The following is a 23,808-nucleotide window of genomic DNA, read 5'->3' as shown; positions in this document are numbered from 1 at the left end:
CTGTGTTACTAAGCAATGAACACTTTCATAAAAAAATTTATTTCACACTTTTATACAAATATCCACAGGTATTTTCTAATCATGAAATAATTTTACAATGCCAGTTAGTATAAAAATGTATCAAATGCAAACAGACCAGTGACTTGACTTGAGATGACATTTTTAACAAGTATAAATTTAAACACCACTACATTCTTGTTTCTTTTATTATTGAACCATACTTGCACCCCCCCCTTTTTCAGGACATTCATTTTTATAACAAAGGTCTATAAACACTTTCAAAATATCAGCTTCTCAGTAACCTATAAAGCCAGTGCAATAGGTTTCAAGTCACCTAAGAAACTGAGATTTTAAACACTGTTATGACCTGTTTTAGAGAAATTTCTGTAAACAAAGTCTCACTTGTAAAACTCTTTTTGTGAATGAAAACACAAAGAGTTGTAAAACTTTTTGTGAATGAAAATTCCAAAGTACAACTAGAATAAGGGTATAAGATTTCTGAAAGGAAAAAAGAAAATTAAAATATCAAAGCCGCAATGATACACACGGTTGTAGTATTTTGTTCTTTTAAAAGATTCGGAGATGTTGCTTACACCACACCCAAATAAATTAGCACCTGGTTGCTGCTGCTCCCTATATAACTTACCATTTTGAAGTATAATAATTTTTTTAAAGTTCAACTTTTATTATCTATTCAATCTCTACTGAATGTTTATAGTATCGTCGTCCTCCTTCCCCTTCATTTTTAAAATGAAACACTTTAAAGTTCTTGTTAGAGTAGTCCCAAAGTATTTGAGGGTGGAGGGATACAGACAGAGGAGGAAACAAAGCAAAAAAGAAAAAAAAATTTGAACATCGGCTTACTGATTCAATGATTCCAGAACGTTAAAAAACTTCAAAGCCACAATGTTCTGATTTTGGTATCAGGTATTCAGTAGTCTTAGACTGGATCAGTCTGGATCCCTGTAGGTACTCAGCATTTCTTTCAAGTCCTGAATTTACAGTATTTGTAGCAGTGACTCAACTGCACTACAGTTCAACAAACACTCCCGTTATTTCCCAAGAGTTCCTAAAGGTTATAGCATGAAATTCAGAAACATCACACAGGATTCTAAGCTACAAATCATCCGATGTCTGATAAGACTTAAACATCTTACAGTTAAATCCTGTTTTCTTAAACATTTTGGGTTTGGAGGGAGGGGGTGAGGGCTGTCATGAAGGGAGATTTTTAATAACTTAAAACGTATCTGTAAAGTAGAACAACTCTCTGGTACATATACAAAGACGTATTATCTTCTTTTTTGCAGTCAGTAACTCAGGTCCAACCCATGACCTCTCATGTTCTAACTCTGATTGCTTAATCCAACCTCAAGGGTAAACTGGAGAATCTTTGGCCTGTTAGTCGATAACAAAATGGTTCATAAAAAAGAAAAATAAATACCATACGCAAATAAGTATACCTAGCATTCAAATCTGTTATGCCCGTGTGTTTTAGTGAAAGGGGAATGAAAAACCTGTATGTATTTGGCGTGAGCAGGTATTCACACGTCTAGGAAATGGAAAAAGAGGGCAGGATGGCAACATCACCTTCTATTGCACATTTAATTTATGAGAGCACTTTAAATCGAACACAACTACCCTGATGGTGCCGTCTTGTGATGCAGGACAGTTTACATGCAGGTTCTCCAGTCCTAGAAGAGTGTTTGCAGAGGCAATGCCGTGGCTGGGACGGTCACTCTGTTGGCGCGGCGACGGTGGCCTTCTTCCAGCTATGCTATGGGGAGGATGTCATGTGAGTGTAACGGGGCAGGCCCTTCCCCAGCACAAGGAAGTCAGTCACACCAAAAACAAAGGCAACCCGGAACGTGAAATTAAGGCAGTTAAAGACAAATCCATTCCAACAGCCTCAAATTTGGCTGTGCAAAACAGGAGCCTCAGGCCATGTGACAATGTCCACAGCTAAAACTGTAGGCTCGTACTGTGTGTAGTCTGTCTGAAATCAATATTCAGGTATTGAACAGGCTGTTACATCCATCTGATTTTCTGAGTTGGAGGGAAAAAAAAATAAGCAGTTTGGATATTGTGAAGCTTTTGTGGCCCCCCCTAGGAGTAGCTTTCATTTTCATTCCACCTTGTGATCCACTGTTTTTTTTCGAGGTTATCATTATATTTTTCATCTTTGATCTCTCGCTCCTCTTTTCGGATCCTTACAGCATGGTATCGGGGAACGCTATCGTCGTACCTAGAGCGTTTAAAGAATCCACACTGGAGAAGGGAAGGAAAGAAACAGAAAGAAACTGAGTCCAAGAAAAGCAAGTACACCAAATGGTATTATCTAAGCTTTCTGTCCAGCTATGCCTACCTTTGGACTTGGATAAAGAATAAAAGAAAACCTGGACTTGGTTTTTCTTTCAAGAAGGAACTGATAAGTCAAAAAGAAAGGATAACAGCCAGTGGGGATGAATGGAAGAGAACAGCTGTAAAACTGGGAAGAAAAGCCCCTTCTTTTAACCTTGTCCACGTTTTCTAGCAATGTAAGTTACCTCTAACAATTGAAGAGTTTTTGAAATAGTGCTCCCATTTTTTATGATCACAATATTGTATGCGAAAGATCTTATTTTCAGACTAGAACACCATGTTAATTTCAAGAACAAGTTTTTTCAAGGCCATAAACCAAAGATGATTTCATGCCCCTCTTCCACAAACAAAATGGAAATCAGGTGACACCTCTCTTACAAATTACTATTTGAATATGCCAGCACTCAAGTGGGTTAATTTAAGAATCTTCTCTCTTCCAGTACACATCTCTCAATAGCTGGAAGGTAATTTATACCGCCTGGATTTCCAGTTGTGCTTCCAAACATAGCTGTTTCATTAATAAATCATGTCGTAACTGTATCCTGAAATAAAATCATTCATGTACCGCAAAGAATCTGAGGAAGCTATCACTCGATTGAATTTCAGAGCATCCCCTAATTGCTTGATTTTTTGGTGGTAGGTAAAGAGAACTTTTACATTTAAATTATTAATGAATATATATTTATTAATCTTTTAAAAATATTCAATCAGATCCACAGTAGATTTTAATTGAGAACATATCTGGAAATTTTAAAATCAGACTGAATTTTTTTTTTTTTTGGTCTTTGTCTTTTTTTAGGGCCACACCTGCTGCATATGGAGGTTCCCAGGCTAGGGGTCCAATCGGAGCTATAGCCACTGGCCTACACCACAGCTCACAGCAACGCCAGATCCTTAACACACTGAGCAAGGTCACAGGCCACAGCAACACGGGATCCGAGAACGCAGGATCCAAGCCGTGTCTGTGACCTACACCATAGTTATGGCAATGCCAGACTGTTAACCCACCGAGCAAGGCCAGGGATCGAACCTGCATCTTCATCGACATTACGTGGGTTCGTAACCTGCTGAGTCACAATGGGAACTCCAGAACATTAATGCTGAATGACGTTAAGTTATAAAAATGGCATGGGGCAGAAATAAATCATGTATATAGTTATCACTAAATCAATGGGGAAAAAAAATGGACCAAGAAGTTTTGTTCTAAGGCCTTTGCTATTCTCTGCAGAAAAGCCAAAACACCTACCTATTACAAAATGTGGCTCTTGCCCCATTTAAACAAGGAAAGAAACCAATGATGATCTAGAAAAGCTTAAATGGAACTGTCGGGATTCATCGTGAAGTGACATGGCAAGGGATTAGAGGACTAATTCTGTCCTCTCATGCCCACAGAAATGGAAAAAGGAATCACTGCCAATTCCTGTTTCCATGATTTACCAATAAAAGAAGTCAAACACGAACTCAAAATCAACTGAGACCCAACGCTGAAGAAATCTCCAGGAACATGGAACAAGATCAAACTCCATTACAACATATTGAAATAAAAACTGTCCAGAGCATTTTTATATTAGAATTTTGCGTATTGAAGGCCACGTTGGCAAAGAAGCATCTTCTGAAGTTGGCCATAATGTTTATCATGCCAGTAGTGACATGTTGTAATGACCTTTGACCTGTAGTAGATATGCAGAAAAAAGGAAGCTGCATGCTTAGCCAGCATAAAACAATTTCTGAGCAACAATAAAAGCATTCCGAGCCTTCCCCCAACACTTTATAGCAAGGAGATCAAAAAGGTGAGAGAGTGAGAAAGCCTTCTGTTCAAGAGAAACACAATGTTTCCAACATGCAACAGGTTAATCAGGCAGTCAACATAAGCATGTATCTGTGGGAAATTCCAAAATGGACAAGAAATCTGGAATGATTTCTTATGCATCTTTGAAATTCCAAGTGGGGTGCTACAAACTGGATTAACAACATGGGGCAAACTGGGCTGCCACGGAGGTCTGGCGCCTCCTCTTGGGTGTACACAGATTGCAGTTTTCTTCATTGCTGTGGGTGATGTTTAACAAGACAAAATAACTCACCTGCAACAAAAGATTTTTGGTGTATATTTAAAACGGTAAGCTTTCAAGTGGAATAGAATTAAGATAAAATACAATAAATCCAAGCAAGGCAAGCCACTGTAGACATGTGGAAACATCTGTTAATGGGACACACACAGCAAGCTGTTGCTTTTAAAGTTAGCCACCACAACCATAGCAGGTCCCACAGCTAGCAATGAAAAAACATTGATCAATTACCAATTACAGAAGTAGATCAATACTATGCATCAGAAGTAAGCCTCTCTTTATCAGACGGCTGAGCATGGATCTCAGCCTTGTGATATGTGGCATCATAATGATCTTTCTTATTTCTCTTGAAGAAACCACACTACAAGGAAGCAAGGCATTTAGTCAGTTTCACAGTTTTCTGTATAAGAGCCAAGCAAAAGAAAATCTCAGAACTGCACCTGTTTTGACTTATAGCTTGTTTACAAAGCAATCATTATGGATTCACCAAAAGCGAACGGCCCCTGCACTGTATTAAATTGTGACAGCAATTAACCCAACTCTACACCATGGGTCTCTGGTCAAATATTTATATGGATGATGACATTAGTCAGCTAATTTTTCTATTTGTAACAAATCCTGAGGGCCAAAATCACCCTGAAAGGGAAAATAGATACACATCTGATCCTAGCTTTGGGTAGTTTCTTCTTGCAGGAAACAGGGATCCTAAAAATAGTCAAAAGATTGACACTGGCAGTTTATTGATTCAAAGTTTAAAGAATAAATTTTCTAAGACTTGGCACAAATCTAAATAGATACTGTGAGTATTTTTCTGCCTTTCACAATGGGTTTTATGGAATAAATGCCATGACTTGAGGCCTTTGTGGGTTAATCACAATATAAATTCGAATACACCATCATGAAACAGTGATTGCTATCATTTCCCCAAAATCTGAACCACCATGCTCCTCAGGTTAGGTCACTGAGTATAAAGGTGTAATTCCACTTTCTGCTATAATTTCCTCATTCCACCATGGAGAACTCTTTCTATTTACTTTTATCTAGTTCATAAGGCATGGAACTGCCTTTGATATATAACTTGATTGAACAAATGTCTGCCCTCAAGGAAAATTCTGCATCCTAGCCTGTCAACTCATGAAGGTAAAAATCTAGATCTGCTTTGTACAATGTGGTAGCCACTAACTGTGTGGCTATTCACATTTAAATTAAATGTAAAAGTCAATACCTCAGCTGCACTGGCCATATTCCAAGTGCTCAACCGTCACTTGTGCCTGGTGATTACTATGATGAATAGTGCAGTCTTGGAATATTTCCATTATTACAGAAAGTTGTATTGGACTGTGTTGATCTAGGCTATTTATCTTTTTGTTTTTTTTGTACTTTTTAGGGCCACACCCATGGCATATGGAGGTTTCCAGGCTAGGGGTCGAATCAGAGCTGTAGCAGCCAGCCTACACCACAGCCACAGCAACGCCAGATCCTTAACCCACTTAGCGAGGCCAGGGATTGAACCTGCAACCTCATGGTTCCTAGTTGGATCCGTCTCCGCTGGACCACAAGGGGAATTCTGTATTTTTTTTTTAAATCTTTTTGGGGCTGCACCCGAGGCATATGGAGGTTCCCAGGCTAGGGGTCAAATCCGAGCTACAGCTGCTGGCCTACACCACAGCCAGAGCAACATGGGATCTGAGCTGTGCCTGCAACCTACACCACAGCTCATGGCAACGCCAGATCCTTAACCCACTGAACAAGGCCAGGGATCCAACCTGCATCCTCATGGATAATAGATTCTTTTCCGCTGAGCCATGTCAGGAACTTCTAGGCAATTTATCTTTCTTTTTTTGCTTTATATGGCCACATCTGCAGCACATGGAAGTTCCCAGGCTAGGGGTTGAATCAGAGCTGCAGCTGCCACACCAGATCCAAGCCACATCTGCAACTTACACCATTGCTCATGGCAACGCCAGACCCTTAACCCACTGAGAGGGGCCAGGAATCGAACCTGCATCCTCATAGATACCAGATGGATTCTTAACCCACTGAGGCACAATGGGAACTCCCAAGCTTATTTACCTTGATACTTACTTGTGACTCTCAATTTATTACACAGTGAGCACACCCAGCCAGCTTTCAATAACATATGCTAGTAAATGGGTGGGAAAAGGTATGAACCACAAACCAAGAGTCCTGGTTTTGCCCCATAACTTAGCAACATTCTTAATATTGATGGGCATAAGCATCTTTGTTTACAAAATGAAGGTGACTGGATCAGGCTGGAGGACGTTTCTCTTTTACCCCCAAACAAAACCCTCTGCAGAATCCTATATTTAAAGCAGATAAAGTCAGAACTGCTCTGGTTTAAGTGGGGATATTGGCCCCACCCCTACCTGCCTAGCTCAATCCTGGCACCTAAGTGGATGTGCAAAACCCAATTTAAAGGATATGGAACTAGAGCCCTCTCTGGCCTTCAAATTCTATTATTTTAGGACATAAGCAAATAGTTCAGTTTCAGAAAGAAAAGTATAAGTAATAGAAATGATTTTTATGTGGGGGGTTTTAGAAGTTGTCTGATCACTTCAGAGTTCACTTTTGAGACTGGATACTTTATTATTATTTAAAAAATTTTCTTTTGTTTTCACGGCTGCACTGCAGCAGATGGTTCCCAGGCTAGGGGTTGAATCAGAGCTGCAGCTGCCAGCCTACACCACAGCTTGTGGCAATGCCACATCCTTAACCCACTGAATAAGACCGGGGACCAAACCCACATCCTCATAGACATTATGTCGGGTTCTTAACCCGCTGAGCCACAACAGGAACCTGAAGTCTGCATACTTTAGAGCATTAAAAAACAAAAACAAAAAACTATGAGATCATCTAGCAGCTAATAAGGCAAACCAGTGCCCCAGGGAGGTGACATGATTTGTTCAAGATTGTACAGCTTGGATTTCTCAACTCTCTATCTACCCTATTCAAGACTGCCAATAAGGGCTATTCTGAAAAAGACTGTCCTTGTGACCTCTTCCAGAGAACAGTAGCCCATCTTGAAATATCAAACCTCACATTGCATTTTTGATATTAAAGTAATCTCCAGAGCATCTCCTATATTGGCTGGCTGTGCTCACCAAAGAAAACTACTACCTGAAGTGAACATCTGAGCTAGTACTGGCCACCATCCCATGGGAGAGGAGTCTTGGTATAAGCAGACATCAAGCCTCAATCACACAACTGGAGGATACCAGAATCCTATCTCAGATGGGCAAAAAGAAAGAAAGATGCCCAATATTGGAAAGTGAGGATATCCTAAGACCTTGTCATTATTTACTTATTTATTTTTTTCAACACAGTGGAAGCCCTTGTCATTACACTCTTGGATCAGAAGAAAAGATAAGGATAGTTTGATCCTAGAGACTACTGGTTGAGTTTCAAAATCCTTTACCTCTAGTCCAAACATGTTTGGAAATTCAGAATTTGTGGCATTTTAGCAAAGTAATACACTGAATATACATAATGCCCCAGTGATTAGAACATTAGCATTTCTCCAGTGAGACTAATGAATAAAGGAGAAAGACTATAAATAACCTCTCTTCACATCATATCAAGTTGTGCTGCCAAATAAGCTATTAAAAACTGAGTGTTTTACAAGTTGATAAAGGTCTGTGGACCTCCATTACTAAGAATAATTCAAAATCTACAGGCAGTAAATTGTGGCAACAGAAGTATGCAATCATCTCATACTTTTTCTTTTTTTATAGTGAGAGGAGGAGTCTTGGCATGAGCAGACTTACTGGTAGAAAGCAGGGGGAAGATACTACATTATATTTGCAGGACCAAATTCTAATGAAGATGATATCAAACACAGATCTTCCTTATGTTTGATATAGGCTATGATGACCACTTTGTGAGATTCATTAATTTCATGCTTTTCTATTCCTAATCCAGCTGCAACTGTAACAAGCTTCAATGGCTGCCAGGAACATTTCTTTTTATAAAAGTTGAAATTAACTGGGATTCCAACTAATGTGATGCACAACAATTTGGCTTAGATTTGATCTTCGATGAAAAGAATGCCACAGTGGTAAAATTTTAAAAATTGTTATCTGCCAAATATGCTAAATTAGATGTGAAAAAACACCAACATCTATACACTTAGGCTCCTTAAAATGTACAAATACTATACCTTTAAATAAAAAATATTAGGTAGATGTTCAGATGTTCAGTATGTAATCCTCACATTTGCTGTATGTATGTTTCATAGTAAAATGTTGGGGAAAGGCAGCAATGAAAAAAATGTATATACTATCAGTGTTGATTTTCTTTTTAAAAAACCTGAAATAAAGTTTCTATCACAAAAGTCAAGGGTCAGATGTGACTTACCTTCCATAGTAAAAACACTAATAGAGCAAGCATCAAAATCCCAGCAAGAATAGCCACTAGAATGATCCACCAAGGGACTCCTGAATACTGAGCCGCAGTCTTTGAGGGAAACACAGTCACACGAACCTGCAGACACGAAAGAGGCAATATCATCATAAACTGGGTGAAAATTAAACCAGGAGGTTATATTACTAGTTCTGCTTCCAGACACATTTTGGACAGTGTAGCCTATGGACAGATGTGATGTCTTCTTGATGTGAGATCCTTTCCTTTAATAATGGAATACTGTTTCCAGAGGTCTTTCTTGGAGATTTCCCCAAACCTGGAAAGTGCTGGATTAGGTTTTGACAAAGTAATAATTTCTTCGCTAACTTATCTTTAAAAATTTTTGTAATCGCTACGAGTAGAGAACATTGTATAATGAAGCATCATTTATTCATCACCAAGTTTCAACAATTATCAACACACAGCTAATCTTGTTACATCTGTATCATCTGCTGTTTTCTAGAGAGGGATAACCCTGTCTTTGAATTACGTTTTCAACAATGGCAACAAAAGGGTCAGTTTATGCACAATTAGCCTACATTCCTTACTCAGATTTTAAAGATGAAAAATAAAAATAGGGATGGAGCTGCTGTACTGATAGCATTTTAACATTTCCTTAGGACTGAAACCGAGCAGGCCCCCCTCAGCTGACCAGAGCTTTATGGCTCAGACCTGATGGCTACTTGGAACCACAGGATCAAGACAATCATCCCTGAAAATAGAAGACTATTCCCTCCCCAACAGAGAGCTCCTTCTTCTTTTCCCTACCTCATCTCTGAGCAACACCTTGGCAGTTGGGAGTTGGTTCTTTGGGACATGAGCCCATCTTCTCCCCAGGATTGGTGGCTTTCTCAATAAAGCCATCTTTCCTTTTACCTGACACTTTTCTCTCAGTATTGGATTCTGAGCAATGACCAAGCTGAAGCTGAGCTCAGTGACAGGAGAGCAAACTAAAGACTCTCATAAAGAATAAAATGTCCTGGGGGTTCCTGCTGTGGTGCAATGGGACTGATGGCCTCTCAGGAGCCTTGGGACGCAGGTTCAATCCTTCGCCTGGCACAGTGAGTTAAGGACCGCAAGTTGCTACAGCTGCAGCACAGGTCACAATTGTGCTTGGCTCTGATCCCTGGCTCAGGAACTCCATATGCCATGGGGCAGCCAAAAAACAAAAACAAAAACAAAAACAAAAAACCCCAAAAAACAACAAAAAAGTAAAATGTCCTGAAATGGCATAGTGCGGTTCCTCTACAACAAAGCGTATGGACGAATTAGCCTCTGGATTCATTGAGAGGCAGCTCAGAGCTTTAAGCAGCAGCTGATGAGAAGCTTAAGCTCTAAACATCTGAGAACTGAAAAATACCAGTTAAGAATAAATAGTGTTTATTCAGAAATCTAAAAAGTTGCTTATGGCAATTTGCCACAACTTAGTTACCGTGGTTTAGAATTCCAGTGGATTTTCGTGATGCCAGGAGGATACTTTTCAAAGCACATAAAAGATCTGCTGAAAGCTACAAATAGTTTTGTAAACTATACTGATTAGAGATGTACCAGTTTGAAGTTTCTGATATTTTCGAATTTAGAGAATACAAAGTGAAAGGCAAAGAAAACTTAGAGGAAGCAATTTAACTTCTGAGAAGTGGTTCCAGTCAAGTTTTCTCTCTTTGTATTGAATTCTAGATGTTGTTTAAAAATGCTCTGTGCTGGAGTTCCCATAGTGGCTCAGTGGAAACAAACCTGACTAGTATCCAAGAGGACACAGGTTCCATCCCTGGCCTCACTCAGTGGGTTAAGGATCCAGCTTTGCTGTGAGCTGTGGTGAGGTCGCAGACACAGCTCGGATCTGGCGTTGCTATGGCTGCTGGTAGCTCCAATTTGACCCCTAGGTGGGAACCTCCATATGCCACAAAGATGCAGCCCTAAAAAGCAAAAAAACAAAAAACAAAAAAACCCAAAAACCTTGTGCCTACGCTATGCTCCAGTACTGTATACTAAAACTCATAAAAAAAAATCTTTCAAGTACGTCCCTTCCTACTTATACTAGAAAACAGCTTCTCAACTTCATTTGGCTTATTATAGAATATACTTAAAGCAAGAACTGCTTTTCTTTATTTTTTCTTTTTCAGCTGTACCTAAGGCAAATGGAAGTGCCTGGGCCAGGGATCAAATCCGAGCAGCAGCTGTGACCTATGCCACAGTAGGAACTCCAAGAACTGCTTTTCTTTAAACATTTAATAGGAAGGAACTCACATTTATTTTTCGGCATAAACATCTTTATCAGCTAGTACGTTTCCTGTTATGCTCTCAATGAGGTTTCACTCAAGCTCCCAGCACCAGGAGGGCCTCAGGGCTCACTTCCTCTTGCCTCCCTTCCCCCAAGAGGTGTCCCAGCTTTAAGCTAAAACAACCCTTTCTTGAAAAAACTGGTTCAAACACGGAGTACCCACAAAGTAGGGAAAAAAGAATGGTGAGAGACTGGTGAAGAAATAATATAGTTGATGTGGCTGGTTAAAACAGACTATTCTAAAATAAAAAGAGATTATCTTGGGAATTCCCATTGTGGTTCAGTGGTTAGCAAACCCAATTAGCATCCATGAGGTTGCGGGTTCAATCCTTGGCCTTACTCAGTGGGTTAAGGATCTGGCGTTGCCGTGAGCTGTGGTGTAGGTCACAGATGTGGCTTGGATCTAGTGCTGCTGTAGATGTGGTATAGGCCGGCAGCTGTAGCTCCGATGGACCCCTAGCCTGGGAACCTCCATGTGCCACTGGTGTGGCCCGAAAAGACAGAAAGACCAAAAAAAAAAAAAAAAAGATGATCTCAATTCACCTGTGCTGTATCTCATTTATCTTTGCTTCCCTGGTATGGAGCATAGGGAGGGCACACAGCGGGTCCCTGAGTCAAGGTGACGGTTTGGAAGGGCCGTCCACTAAGAATCAACTCTGATCAAACCTCCAAGTGGAAAGTGGAGCTTGGTGAGTGGCAAAGAGAATCAGCGTGAGGGGCACACCTGTACCAGAGCCTTTTTAATGATGATCAGAGGGGGACACCACTCCCGTAAATGGCTGAACAAGGTCGTTTTTGATTTTGCAGGGTTGGGGGTAGGGTGGGGTGTGGGTGGGAACCCAGCTGAGAGCTCTATGCCCTGGGTCTGGCCACCATTCAAACTAGATTTTATTTAACTGTCAAACAATTCACTGTGCATCAAAGACGGAGGACTGCAGCCAGGGGATGGGCCACACATTTAAAGGCCAGATGTGCTCTGTAAACCCAGCCTGTGTCCAAGGCCACACTGCGATCCAGGGAAAGGAAGAGGCCAGTCAGCAAGATTTTATTGTTTGTTTTCTTAAATTGTCAACTGAGGTGTCGTTTTTGTTTGTATGACAGCCATTATCCAAGGGGACTGGGAATGAGCAGGGAGCTGGCCTTAGAACTGGGTGAGGGGGGACCAACCTTGAGCTCGGGAAGCCTTGTCCCATCTTGTCACAGCAACCGTTACTGAGGGACAGTCGAAAGGACTCCAACAGCAACAATTTTTTTGGTTTCATTAAAATCAAGGCATTTCCCTAGGGATGACCTGGGCATGGGATCCTTGCCCATCATGTACCCGTAATGGGGGGAAAGGCCTTGGGCTCTGCTGATGCATTAAATTCCACCACCAGTGAGCAGGGCTGAGACTGCGTTAGCTTGCCCACGGCCAAACCTGTCTCCCTAAATAAATCACTCTGTAATGTAATACCCTCTGCTCTACTGAACATCAGCGTAAGAAATCACCTGATGAAGGGATTTTCGTATCTTTTATAAAACTCTCTTAAAGACACCACCCCTTTAGTGAGTGTTCCGCATATCAGAACTCCCATGTTATAAAAGGCTCTGTCTCTCAAGTTCTCCTCTGAATTTAGAACTAAAAAAGAATTCTCCTTTCCCTGAAGAATGAGGTGCCTATCTTCATGCATCATATTTTCTCTTCTCTTTGGCAGCCAGGAAGCTTAGATACACTCTTCCTACTTCCTTAGGAATGAAGTAGGGGTATAAAAATACCACAAAGAAATCATCTCCTCCTTCCTTGGCTTAATTCAACAATTCTCTCCTGGTTCACTGTCTCCTAGACCATGAAATTCGTAGCAACTGACACAATCTTATGCAACTTTGCTTCTCTAGTGTTTTTACAGGAAAGGCACACAGGCTGTCCTTAGTAAGTGCTTATTAACTGGATGGCTTTAATTTAATTGGTGCTAAAATGTAACCATCTTACTAGGTGACCAGCTCTCTCTGCCTCTGTCATATAACAATATCTTGAAAGTGTTTTAATAAGAAACGAACACAAAACTCTTAAAAATTGCTTGGGTTATAAGGAAACAGAAAAGTTTTTTATCTTAAGCTAGCAATGGGAAAAAATTTCAATATTAGGACAAAAAGACAAGATTGGATTATTCAACCTCCATGCTTCTATCTCCAAAGAAAAATGATCTAGACACTGGAAGGATACATAAAGCAAGATAAAGATGAAAATGAAACCCCCGATAAGTGAGGGAAGAAAAAATCAAAGTGTGTTGCTCCAGCTGTGCAACTGTGCAGCTGTGGCATAGGTTTGATCCCCGGCCCAGGAATTTCCACATGCCATGGGTACAGCTCAAAAAAAAAAAAAAAAAGGCATCTTGACATTTGACTTAAGCTTGAATCTTGGTTTCAAAAAACCTGAACCTTAAAAATACTAAGAAACATGTAAACATGATATCTGAATTACTGTATCTCTGAAATCACAGTTAACAGAAGTATCAGAAGACAGAGATTAAAAATAGCTTCTGTTTTCAAAAGAAATGGGGTCTAGATATGAGACTGATAATCTATTTTCAAATCTACCAATTGTCAAAAAAAAAAAAAAATCAAGTAGGATTATAGCAAAGATCCCAGGCCTAAGTTGTCCAAGATCTAAGAACATGAAGTGCCCCAGAGAACCTCATTTACATTTGTGACTGGATACCAGGGGTGGGAGGTGGGGGGCAATTCCATCTTCCAGAAAACAAGAGCACCTGAGGTCTGGTCTCACCTTCTTAGGCTGGCCCTGTGGCCGTAAGAGAAAGGCAACCTTCCTTGGACTCAGTTTTCTCATCTAAACTTGAGATGTGAAGTCTTAATGGACAGCAATCATCACAGAATCAAAAACTAGGAGCCCTGAAGTCAGGCAGGTATAAACTCAGGACCCCAAATAACATCCCCTCTCTGTGCCTGCTTCCTTTTTTTGTAAAATGGATACAATGTTTACTGCGGTCGTCTTCTGAAGTTTAACTGATAGCACACAGGTAGAAGTTCCCTCTGGCGCAGGCTGCAACTACAGCATGGGTTTGATCCCTGGCCTAGGAACTTCCATGTGCCACTGCTGCAGCCAAAACAAAACAAAAAAGAAGCAGCACATGGGTAAAGCATTTAGTAGATGGTAGACATTTATTAATGCTTTATTAGTATTAGTCCCTTCCCCCTAAAGTGTTTTTCTCTTTGCAGCTCTAAAAACTTAGTGGTTCTTGGGGTTGCTAATTTAAAGTCACAGAAAGTTGTATCTACTGCCTTCAGACAGAGAGAAAGGATTCTTAGGGTGGGTGTGGTTCAGTTGACAGTCCCTTAGGATGCCTTATTGATAAGAGGTAGAAAGATGGCCTGGAGTCACTTGCAAAGATAACCTAAGGCCAGGGTGAAGGCATGTCCTGGTGAGCCTGGGACTGTCCTGGTTGCCCCCACATGCCCCCAGCATCCTGCCCAGTTTAGCATGTGCTGCAGACAAATGAGTTGACATTTGGATGATAAATTTTAACAGCTATGGGCCACTATATTTAAGAAACCAGCACAACAGGGTACTCTTACTGGATTTTCAGCTGGTGAAAGGACTGAAGCCAGGACATTGCCGTCAGTACATTAGCAGGTCAAGCTTAAGGAGAGTAATTCACAATCACTCCTTCTCCATTCTGTCATTTGCAAAACACGCCCACCTGTGACTTACGGTCATTTACTTTGAGAGCTTGATACAAGCCTCTGTGGGTGCCAGACCCTAACAAGGAAGCCCTCTCTAGTGGTACACAAGCTTCTGCTCCTGTTCCTGTTCAATGTTTTTCCTAATTACCTGGTTAAAGACGCAGAAGGCATGCTGCTTGGTTTTAAAAAAGATTGCAGGGTTAGAACGTTAACAACAGCAAATGACCAAGTCTCAAAATCACACTCTAGGAGTTCCCGTCGTGGCGCAGTGGTTAACGAATCTGACTAGGAACCATGAGGTTGCAGGTTCGATCCCTGGCCTTGCTCAGTGGGTTAAGGATCTGGTGTTGCTGTGAGCTGTGGTATAGGTCGCAGACATGGCTTGGATCCCACTTTGCTGTGGCTGTGGTGTAGGCCGGCGGCTACAGCTCTGATTAGACCCCTAGCCTGGGAACTTCCATATGCTGTGGGATCGGCCAGAGAAAAGGCAAAAAAAAAAAAAATCACACTCTAAACCAAAACAATAATGCAAAAGCAAATCTCATAAAGCAAATCACATAAAATGTGAGGATACACACAAAGGCATGCATTTAGAGTTTTACAAATTGCTCAAGGGTGGGGTGTGGGAAATACAGCTTGGTACCACCTTCTGATGAGGATACTTGGAAGTTTTAGCAGAACCCAAAGCACAAAAATAGTGGCTGCTAGAAATACAAACACAATCCTCAGCAACCATTTAAAAGCCCAATTTCAGACTAAACTAACAGAAGCATGGGGCTGAAACCCTGGGAGGCAGTTCAGGGTATGCTGAGCTGGGCAGACCACACATCAGCTCTGCCCACTCCAGAGTCAAGATGCCCAAGTGGGGCCAGCCCAGGAAGGGAAAGAGACCTGGGACCAGTTCAGCTGCACCAGGCAGGATGGAGAGCTGAGGAGCTGGGTGCTTAGCAATGAAGAGAGGAAGAGCATGTTGTCCCAGGGGGCATGACAGTTTCCTTCGATTATATCCAAGGCTATGTGGCCAAGAGAGGAGCAATTTTGCACTTGTTCCGCAACAGCATAACCAGTCCATAATCAGGGACTGGATTCATATAGAAGTCGTTTCTAATGACTGCAGCTGCTGACACATACCACAAGCTACCCTCTAATGGGGTGAGGTCCCTATCACTGGGGGCACCCCAACAGTGATAACATTGGGGCAGAACAGGACATGGATCTTACAGAATTGGGAGGTGTACCCATTCTCTCCTTGAGCCAACAGCTCTCAAATCCATCCCAGGCACTGCAGCACAACAGCTCTCAAATCCATTCCAGCCATTTTTCAATGACTATTGAAATACACTTGGGGTGGCTGCACCTTACGACACGATCTGCTTTCTCCTTAAGGGGGTAACGGTGCTGTGGGGGAAATGAGTGCCAGAGCAGCATGTCCTCAGGCCGTGGGCATGGGGTGGAGGAAAGGGATCACCCTGAGCTGAATGAAGATGGGGGACCCTCACCTGAGTGCCTGCGTTTGGCAGCTTGATATTCTCAGTGGCGGCAGTCATATCAATGGAAGCCCGCACGAGAATGTCCAGGTAGTTCATTTTGGAGTACTCCTGTGTGGAGACAAAGTCAGTGAAAGCATTGGTGTGGAGAGAGAGAGAGAGACACATCCTAGGAGGCGGCAGACAAGGGGGGCAGAGCCTCGGGGCAGGGTCACACCTCCAGAAACGTGCTGTTCCATAACCTCGAGCGCAGAACCACAGAGGCCTTGCTGTCCAGCCCCTGGAGCGGGCACCTGATGTTCACACAGTTCACGTTCACGCTGCAGTTCTGGGGAGAGAAGGAAGAGGGACAGTGCATCAGGCTGGGGAAAGTCTGCCTGCTACCTGCTGTCCGACACGCATGGCTCCTGAAAAATACTTACAAGGGTCTGGTACTTCCTTTCAGCAAATAAAGAAAATTTTCTGCCATCATCCCTCTGTCTTTCAGCAATTTCTCGTTTCCTTCTGGAGTTGTGAGACTCCTGAAAAGAATTATATCCAAAATAATTCCCCCTAATGTAATTCTTTTTCACATACAAACCTGGAGTAACCCCCCCCAAACAGTGCCAAATTCACACGATTGACAACTCCTATTTGCTTTCTCCCATCATTATAGAAATAAGTATAAAATCCACCAAGTGTTACTACCAACATCACTTCAACTTAAGGTAATTTACTCCCACTCTGACCTTAAAACTCAGAGTGAGACAGAGGCTTTGTTCTTCTGTCTCTATGTGCATCCCAAGATCAGGGACCAAATCTCATTCCTGTATCCTTAAGCACTCAGCTCGGTACCTAACTAACAAAACAGTCAGCACATCTTGAATGCGTAAGTGACACTGAAGAACAGGGAAAGTAGAGTAACATCTAGCATGTGACTTATTCTAAATGGGGTATGGAAAACTAAGACTAGGAAGATGTTTTAAAACTGAATTTTTCTTAAAAAAAAAAAGGATTAGGAATAATGGACCATCTGATTTCTCCAAGTTGATGAATAGAGGATCATTCTATAAGCCACCAATCATGAACACTGATCATACCCACTCCTCTTAGCATTTAAATAAAAGAAATAGACATGCAAGAGAAATCAACTGCATTTCTATACACTAACAACAAAAGATCGGAAAGAGAAACTAGGGAAACAATCCCATTTACCATCACATCAAAAAGAATAAGATATTTAGGAAATAAACCTACCTGAAGAGACAAAAGACCTATACTCTGAAAATTACAAGATGATGATGAAAGAAATCAAAGATGACACAGATGGAAAGACATACCATGCTCTTGGACTGGAAGAAGCAATATTATCAAAACGACGATACTAACCAAGGCAATCTACAGACTCATTACAATCCCTATCAAACTACCAAGGACATTTTTCACTGAGCTAAAACAAAATATTTCAAAGTTTATATGAAAGCACAAAAGACCCAGAATAGCCAAAGCCATTATGAGAAAGAAAAATGGAACTGAAGGAATCAGGCTCCCTCACTTCAGTTTATACTACAAAGCTACAGTCATCAAAACTGTATGGTACTGGCACAAAAAACAGAAATGTAGATCAGTGGAACAGGATAGAGAGCCCAGAATTAAACCCATGCACCCATAGTCAACTAATCTATGACAAAGGAGGAAAGAATATACAATGGAGAAGACAGTCCCTTCAATAAATGGTGCTGGGAAAACTGGACAGCCACATGGAAAAGAATGAAATTAGAACACTCCCTAACATCATACACAAAAATAAACTCAAAATGGATTAAAGACCTAAATATAAGACCGGATACTATAAAACTCTTAGAGGAAAACATAGGCCGAACCCTCTCCGACATAAACCACAGCAACATCTTCCCAGATCCACCTCCTAGAGTAATGACAGTAAAAACAAAAATAAAGAAATGGGACTTAATTAAACTTAAAAGTCTCTGCACAGCAAAGGAAACCCTGAACAAAACAAAAAGCCCACAGAATGGGAGAAAATATTTGCAAATGAAGCGACTGACAAGGGATTAATCTCCAAAATTTATAAACACCTCCTACAGCTCAATACCAAAAAAACAATCCCATCAAAAAATGGGCAGAAGATTTAAACAAACAATTCTCCAAAGAAGACATACAGATGGCCAAAAACACATGAAAAGATGTTTGACATCACTTGTTATTAGAGAAATGCAAATCAAAACTACTTTGAGGGAATTCCCGTCGTGGTGCAGTGGTTAACGAATCCGACTAGGAACCATGAGGTTGCGGGTTCAGTCCCTGCCCTTGCTCAGTGGGTTAACGATCCGGCAACGGCCGTGAGCTGTGGTGTAGGTTGCAGACGCGGCTCGGATCCCGCGTTGCTGTGGCTCTGGCGTAGGCCGGTGGCTACAGCTCCGATTGGACCCCTAGCCTGGGAACCTCCATATGCCGCGGGAGCGGCCCAAGAAATAGCAACAACAACAACAACAAAAAGACAAAAGACAAAAAAAAAACCCTACTTTGAGGTACCACCATATGCTGGCCAGAATGGCCATCATCAAAACCCATAAATGCTAGAGAGGGTGTGGAGAAAAGGGAACCCTATTACACTGTTACTGGAAATGTAAATTGGTGCAACCACTGTGGAAAACAGTATGGAGATTCCTCAGAAAATGAAAAACAGAATTACCATATGATCCAGCAATCCCACTGCTGGGCATTTATCCAGAGAAAACCATAACTGAAAAAGATACAGGTACTCCAATGTTCACTGTAGCACTCTATACAATAGCCAAGACAAGGAAACAACCTAAATGTCCACTGACAGAGGAGTGGATAAAGAAGATGTGGTACATACACATTATGGAATATTACTCAGCCATTAAAAGGAAAGAAATAATGGCATTTGCAGCAACATGGATGGATCTAGAAATTATCATGCTAAGTGAAGTTAGTCAGAGAGTGAGACACCAATGTCATATGCTATCACTTACATGTGGAATCTTAAAAAGGACACAATGAACTTCTTGGCAGAACAGATACTGACCCACAGACTTTGAAAAACTTATGGTTTCCAAAGGAGACAGGTTGTAGGGGGGTGAGCTAGAAATGCTATAAAACTGGGTTGTGATGATGGTTGTACAACTATAAACGTAATATAATTCATTGAGTTAAAAAAAGAAATAGATATGCAATAATGAAGCACATCTTTATCAAACTGGAATGTAAATTAGAAGCTAGTTACATCACTGTGGAACAGAAGGGATAATAGTGGGTTACAGAGAAAGGTTAACAGTGCAGGCTTTGATAACAAGCAGGGCTGAGCATGAATGCACTGTCCCCTTAATTGCCAAATGACTCTGAGAATGTTAGTCTCTGATTTTCAATGTCCTCATCTATGAAATGGTGGGGATGAGAAACCTAACTCATCAGACTCTCAAGAGAATGAAATGAGAAAACGCCAACAAAATGCCTGAGATGTAACAAGTACTCAATAAATATGTATCATTCTTAAAAGAGGAAACAGCCTTCAAGGTCACCTGCTAAGGTGCCAACATCTTTTGTAAGGAGTGGTTTCACTGGGAGTTAACATTGCCTGGCCACTCCCAAGAGCAAGTCCTGTCCTCCATGGACATCACCCTGGGTCTTAAAACTTCAGAAAATGTCATCCGCTTCAACAAGCACCGAATGACCCTGACTTATGTGCACAGTGGGCCCTGATCAGCAGAAATCCTCAGCCTCACTTGGTTACTCAACAATAAAAGAGAAACTGTGACAACCATGGAGTTCCCGTCATGGCTCAGTGGTAACAGATGGGACTAGCATCCACAAGGACTCGGGTTCCATCCCTGGCCTCGCTCAGTGGGTTACGAATCCAGTGTTGCCGTAAGCTGTGGTGTAGGTTGCAGATGCAGCTCAGATCCCACATTGCTGTGGTTGTGGTGTAGGCCAGCAGCTGTAGCTCCAATTGGACCCCTAGCCTGGGAACCTCTATATGCTGAGGTTTCGGCTCTAACGAAAAGACCAAAGACAAAAAGAAAAAAAACAGAGAGAAAAAACTGACTAAACTGACTAAAGGGGAGCGGGGGCGGGAATCGCCATGCCAGAAATATCAGTTTCCCAGGAAAAGCAATGATTTTCCCCCTACTCTTATTTACATCTATGGAGACATAAGAAAAATCCACCAACATACCTTTAGTTGCAGCGAGTTTATTTCCCTCTGTGGCTGACAAGCTACCTTGTCCAATCCTTTGGATTCTACTTTTACCAAATAAAGCAACCATTTGCCATTGCTAATTTCTTTTGGCCACTGGATATTCAATGTTGCTGTGCCGAGGTTTTTAAGAGGTTTGCCCAAGTTAATTACCTGTTAGAAAATAGTATGTATTATCTCCGTGTAATTCTCTCAACATAAAATTAAGTAAGCAGTTCCTAGTGCCAAGAGAAAAGAGCCAAAATACCTGGCATAATCCTACTACTAATAAAAGCATAATAATAAAAGCACAAGCTCCAAAAATGGACCATGGGATAGGGTATTCAAAATAGAGATTGGGGCTTAAAGAGTCTTGTCAATAAAAATAAAAAGGAGGAAAATAACAAAGAGAAATGATCGTGGAGTTCCCGTCGTGGCTCAGTGGCTAATAAATCTGACTTGCATCCATGAGGACACAGGTTTGACCCCTGGCCTCGCACAGTGGGTTGGGGATCTGGCATTGCCATGAGCTGTGGTGTAGGTTACAGACGTGGCTTGGATCCTGCGTTGCTGTGGCTGTGGTGTAGGCTGGCAGCTGTAGCTCCAATTGGACCCCTAGCCTGGGAACCTCCATGTGCCACGGGTTTGACCCTAAAAACCAAAAAAAAAGAGAGAGAGAGAGAGAGAGAAATGATCATGCATTCAATCCAGGGACAACTTCTATAAGCCCTAGAGTCTGTTGTGTAGATATGCAGTGCTCTCAACATGCCCAAGGAAAGTCACATGTGGTTTGTATGCTGCTCTGCAAATACCCTCCTTGGCAGATGACAAGCCTGTGTAGTGGCAAACAACCACCACCTGCTTCTGGGAACCTCCTCCTACTGTGAAATGAAGCTGCCTAGGAGTTGTCCTGTGGCTCAGCAGATTAAGGATCTGGCACTGTCAGTGCAGCAGTTCGGGTCATTGCTGTGGTCTCCGGTTTCATCCCTGGCCTGGGAACTTCCACATGTCATGGATGTGGCCAAAAAAGAAAGAAAAAAAAGAAAAAAAAAATGAGGCTGCCACCATCCTTACTACCCAGGGGACGCTAGAGATAACAACGAAGAGACTTAGAGTAGGACTAAGCTGGGGGCGGGGCAAGGAACACCTCCCTGCAGCAGAAACTGAAAGTGTTTGTGTGAAGCACTGCTCTAGAACCCACAGACTTCTTTTCAGCCACAACTGCATAGGTGACATAACCAGCGCCCACTGCCTGTCACAGCTGTGTCTCCAAAGCGAAGAGATGCACAGAGAATTCAGTCTCTTTATCCTGCTGGAGCCAAGGGTGAGCCCAGTTTTGCTACTTCAGACTTGCAGGTCAACAATGGTCACTACGCTTGCGGGAATGTGATCTCAGCCACAGCGACCCAAACCCACGTGAGTTAGGAACCGCCTCTCTCTGCCCCATGAGTTTATGTTCACTCAACTAGACTTACTGGGACGGCTTACTCTGAAAGGGGTCAGAGCAACCATGAGTCTTCCTCACTGGCATATGCCAAACCCACATGCACCATCACAAAATTGGGCATGGGAGAGTTAGTGAACATTAACCACAAGCAATAAAAGAGATGACCTTATAACAGAGGAAGAAATAAATCCTAACATATTCTAAAGCCAGCTAGAAATTACTTTGGGATTTTTGTTTTATAGACAGACTCTGGAGGGTGGAGGGAAATCAAGCATCCCTTTGCCTCTACACCATATATACATTAAAACTTTCTAATAAGAAAAAGACCAGGGAGATGCACTGAGGGCATGGGATGGAAACACTATAAAATCTGGTTGTCATTTTCATTGTACAACTATAAATGCAATAAAATTCACTGAGTAATAAAAAATTAAAATAAAAACCTTCTAAAAAATAATAAAATTATTTCATATATTAAGCACAAAAAAAGAGAAAAAGACCGGGAGTTCCCGATGTGACTCAGCAGCAATGAATCTGACTAGTATCTATGAAGATGCAAGTTCCATCCCTGGCCTTGTTCAGTGGGTTAAGGATCTGGTGTTCTGTGAGCTGTGGTGTAGGTCACAGACGTGGTCTGCATCTGGCGTTGCTGTGGCTGTGGTGTAGGCCAATAGCTGTAGCTCTGATTTGACCCCTAGCCTGGGAACTTCCATATGCCAGGGGTGCAGCCTTTAAAAAAAAAAAAGAAAGAAAGAAAAAAGAAAAAGACCAAACCGAACTGTAATCTGAACAAAGTCCTATGTTGAATGACAGCTGTGGTTCTCCACCCTGGAAGACACAGCTTTTACTCTAAGCCAGCATGATGCTTAAAAATTGGCAAACTCTGTATTCCCACTGTGGGTTACTGATCTGGCTTGTCTCTGTGGAGGCACCAGTTTGATCCCCAGCCCGGCACAGCTGGTTACGGATCCAACGTTGCTGCAGCTACGGTTTAAGTCAGTTCAGGCTTCGATCCCTGGCCCAGGATCTTTCATATGTCACAGGGGCGGCCAGAAAGGAAAAAGAGAAACAAAACCTAGCAAACTCACTTTATCATGCTTATTTGTTATCATTTATTAAAATTACATATTCAAGACCATACAGCAGCAGCACATTTGTTAGTTTCTAGTACATATATAATAAGAGGGCCAACCATGGCCACTTACCCTGAACTCATACTCAATTAAACTTCCCACTTCATCTTCAGATTTCATAGCTTGCTCACCAACAACTGTACCTCCAAAATACACCTGGGAAGGTTTAGCAACTCTATTAAATTAAAAAACACCAGTTTTAGTGAGGCCTGTAAATGGTTCTTTCAAACACTGATTTGTTATGCTAAACACAAACACTTACCCAGAGACCGATAAAAGCAGTTCAATAACCACTTTTGCTGTAGCTGTAATTGAAGCCAAATTATCTTGATTGCTTGTTCTGAAAATGAAAAGGAAACAATAGGGTTTTATTTTAACAGTCAGTTTTCTCATTAAATTACACTGCTTTTAGGAGTTAGATAAAGGCCAATTCATTGGCTGTGTTTTCATGAAATAATTCTGAATGGAAGGTTGAAGAAGCTTACGTTTCCAGCTTCAGATTAATATCCAGATCTGTGGTGTCGAAGGTGACCTCAGTTGTACTTAAAATCAGATAAAAAGTAACCTAAAAAATAGAAACAGCTGTTACCACAGGCTGAGCCTATGGACACGATAATGGCATTTAAAACATTAAAGCACAACATGGCCTACGCTGGAATTTCTTTTAAAGGGGTTCCCCAGCTCGCAGTCCGCTTGAGAGCCGTTCTGGTTGGCAACACAACTCAATTGTTTCTCCTGTAA

At 41.6% G+C, this 23,808-nt stretch overlaps 1 protein-coding gene across 2 annotated transcripts in view; it reads right to left on the bottom strand.

The window, feature by feature from the left end:
* Positions 1 to 16: 16 nt before the first annotated feature.
* The window catches only part of ITGA6 (integrin subunit alpha 6), an 87,270-nt gene continuing 63,478 nt past the window's right edge, over positions 17 to 23,808 (bottom strand). The window contains exons 16-26 of one of the 2 annotated variants that reach the window (XM_047772891.1): positions 23,719 to 23,802; positions 23,553 to 23,632; positions 23,330 to 23,407; positions 23,140 to 23,242; positions 20,488 to 20,661; positions 16,715 to 16,813; positions 16,510 to 16,620; positions 16,305 to 16,403; positions 8,799 to 8,924; positions 4,656 to 4,785; positions 2,096 to 2,265 (exon numbers count right to left, since the gene is read on the bottom strand). In XM_047772891.1, the coding sequence (XP_047628847.1) occupies positions 4,678 to 4,785; positions 8,799 to 8,924; positions 16,305 to 16,403; positions 16,510 to 16,620; positions 16,715 to 16,813; positions 20,488 to 20,661; positions 23,140 to 23,242; positions 23,330 to 23,407; positions 23,553 to 23,632; positions 23,719 to 23,802 (1,062 nt within the window). In that variant the 3' untranslated portion in view covers positions 2,096 to 2,265; positions 4,656 to 4,677. Of the gene's footprint in view, positions 2,266 to 4,655; positions 4,786 to 8,798; positions 8,925 to 16,304; positions 16,404 to 16,509; positions 16,621 to 16,714; positions 16,814 to 20,487; positions 20,662 to 23,139; positions 23,243 to 23,329; positions 23,408 to 23,552; positions 23,633 to 23,718; positions 23,803 to 23,808 lie in introns of both variants that reach the window. The other variant, XM_047772890.1, reaches the window with a different exon arrangement.

Source organism: Phacochoerus africanus, chromosome 3 (genome assembly GCF_016906955.1).
Source record: "Phacochoerus africanus isolate WHEZ1 chromosome 3, ROS_Pafr_v1, whole genome shotgun sequence".
NCBI lineage: Eukaryota > Metazoa > Chordata > Mammalia > Artiodactyla > Suidae > Phacochoerus > Phacochoerus africanus.
This window is presented reverse-complemented; position numbering and strand designations above follow the sequence as displayed.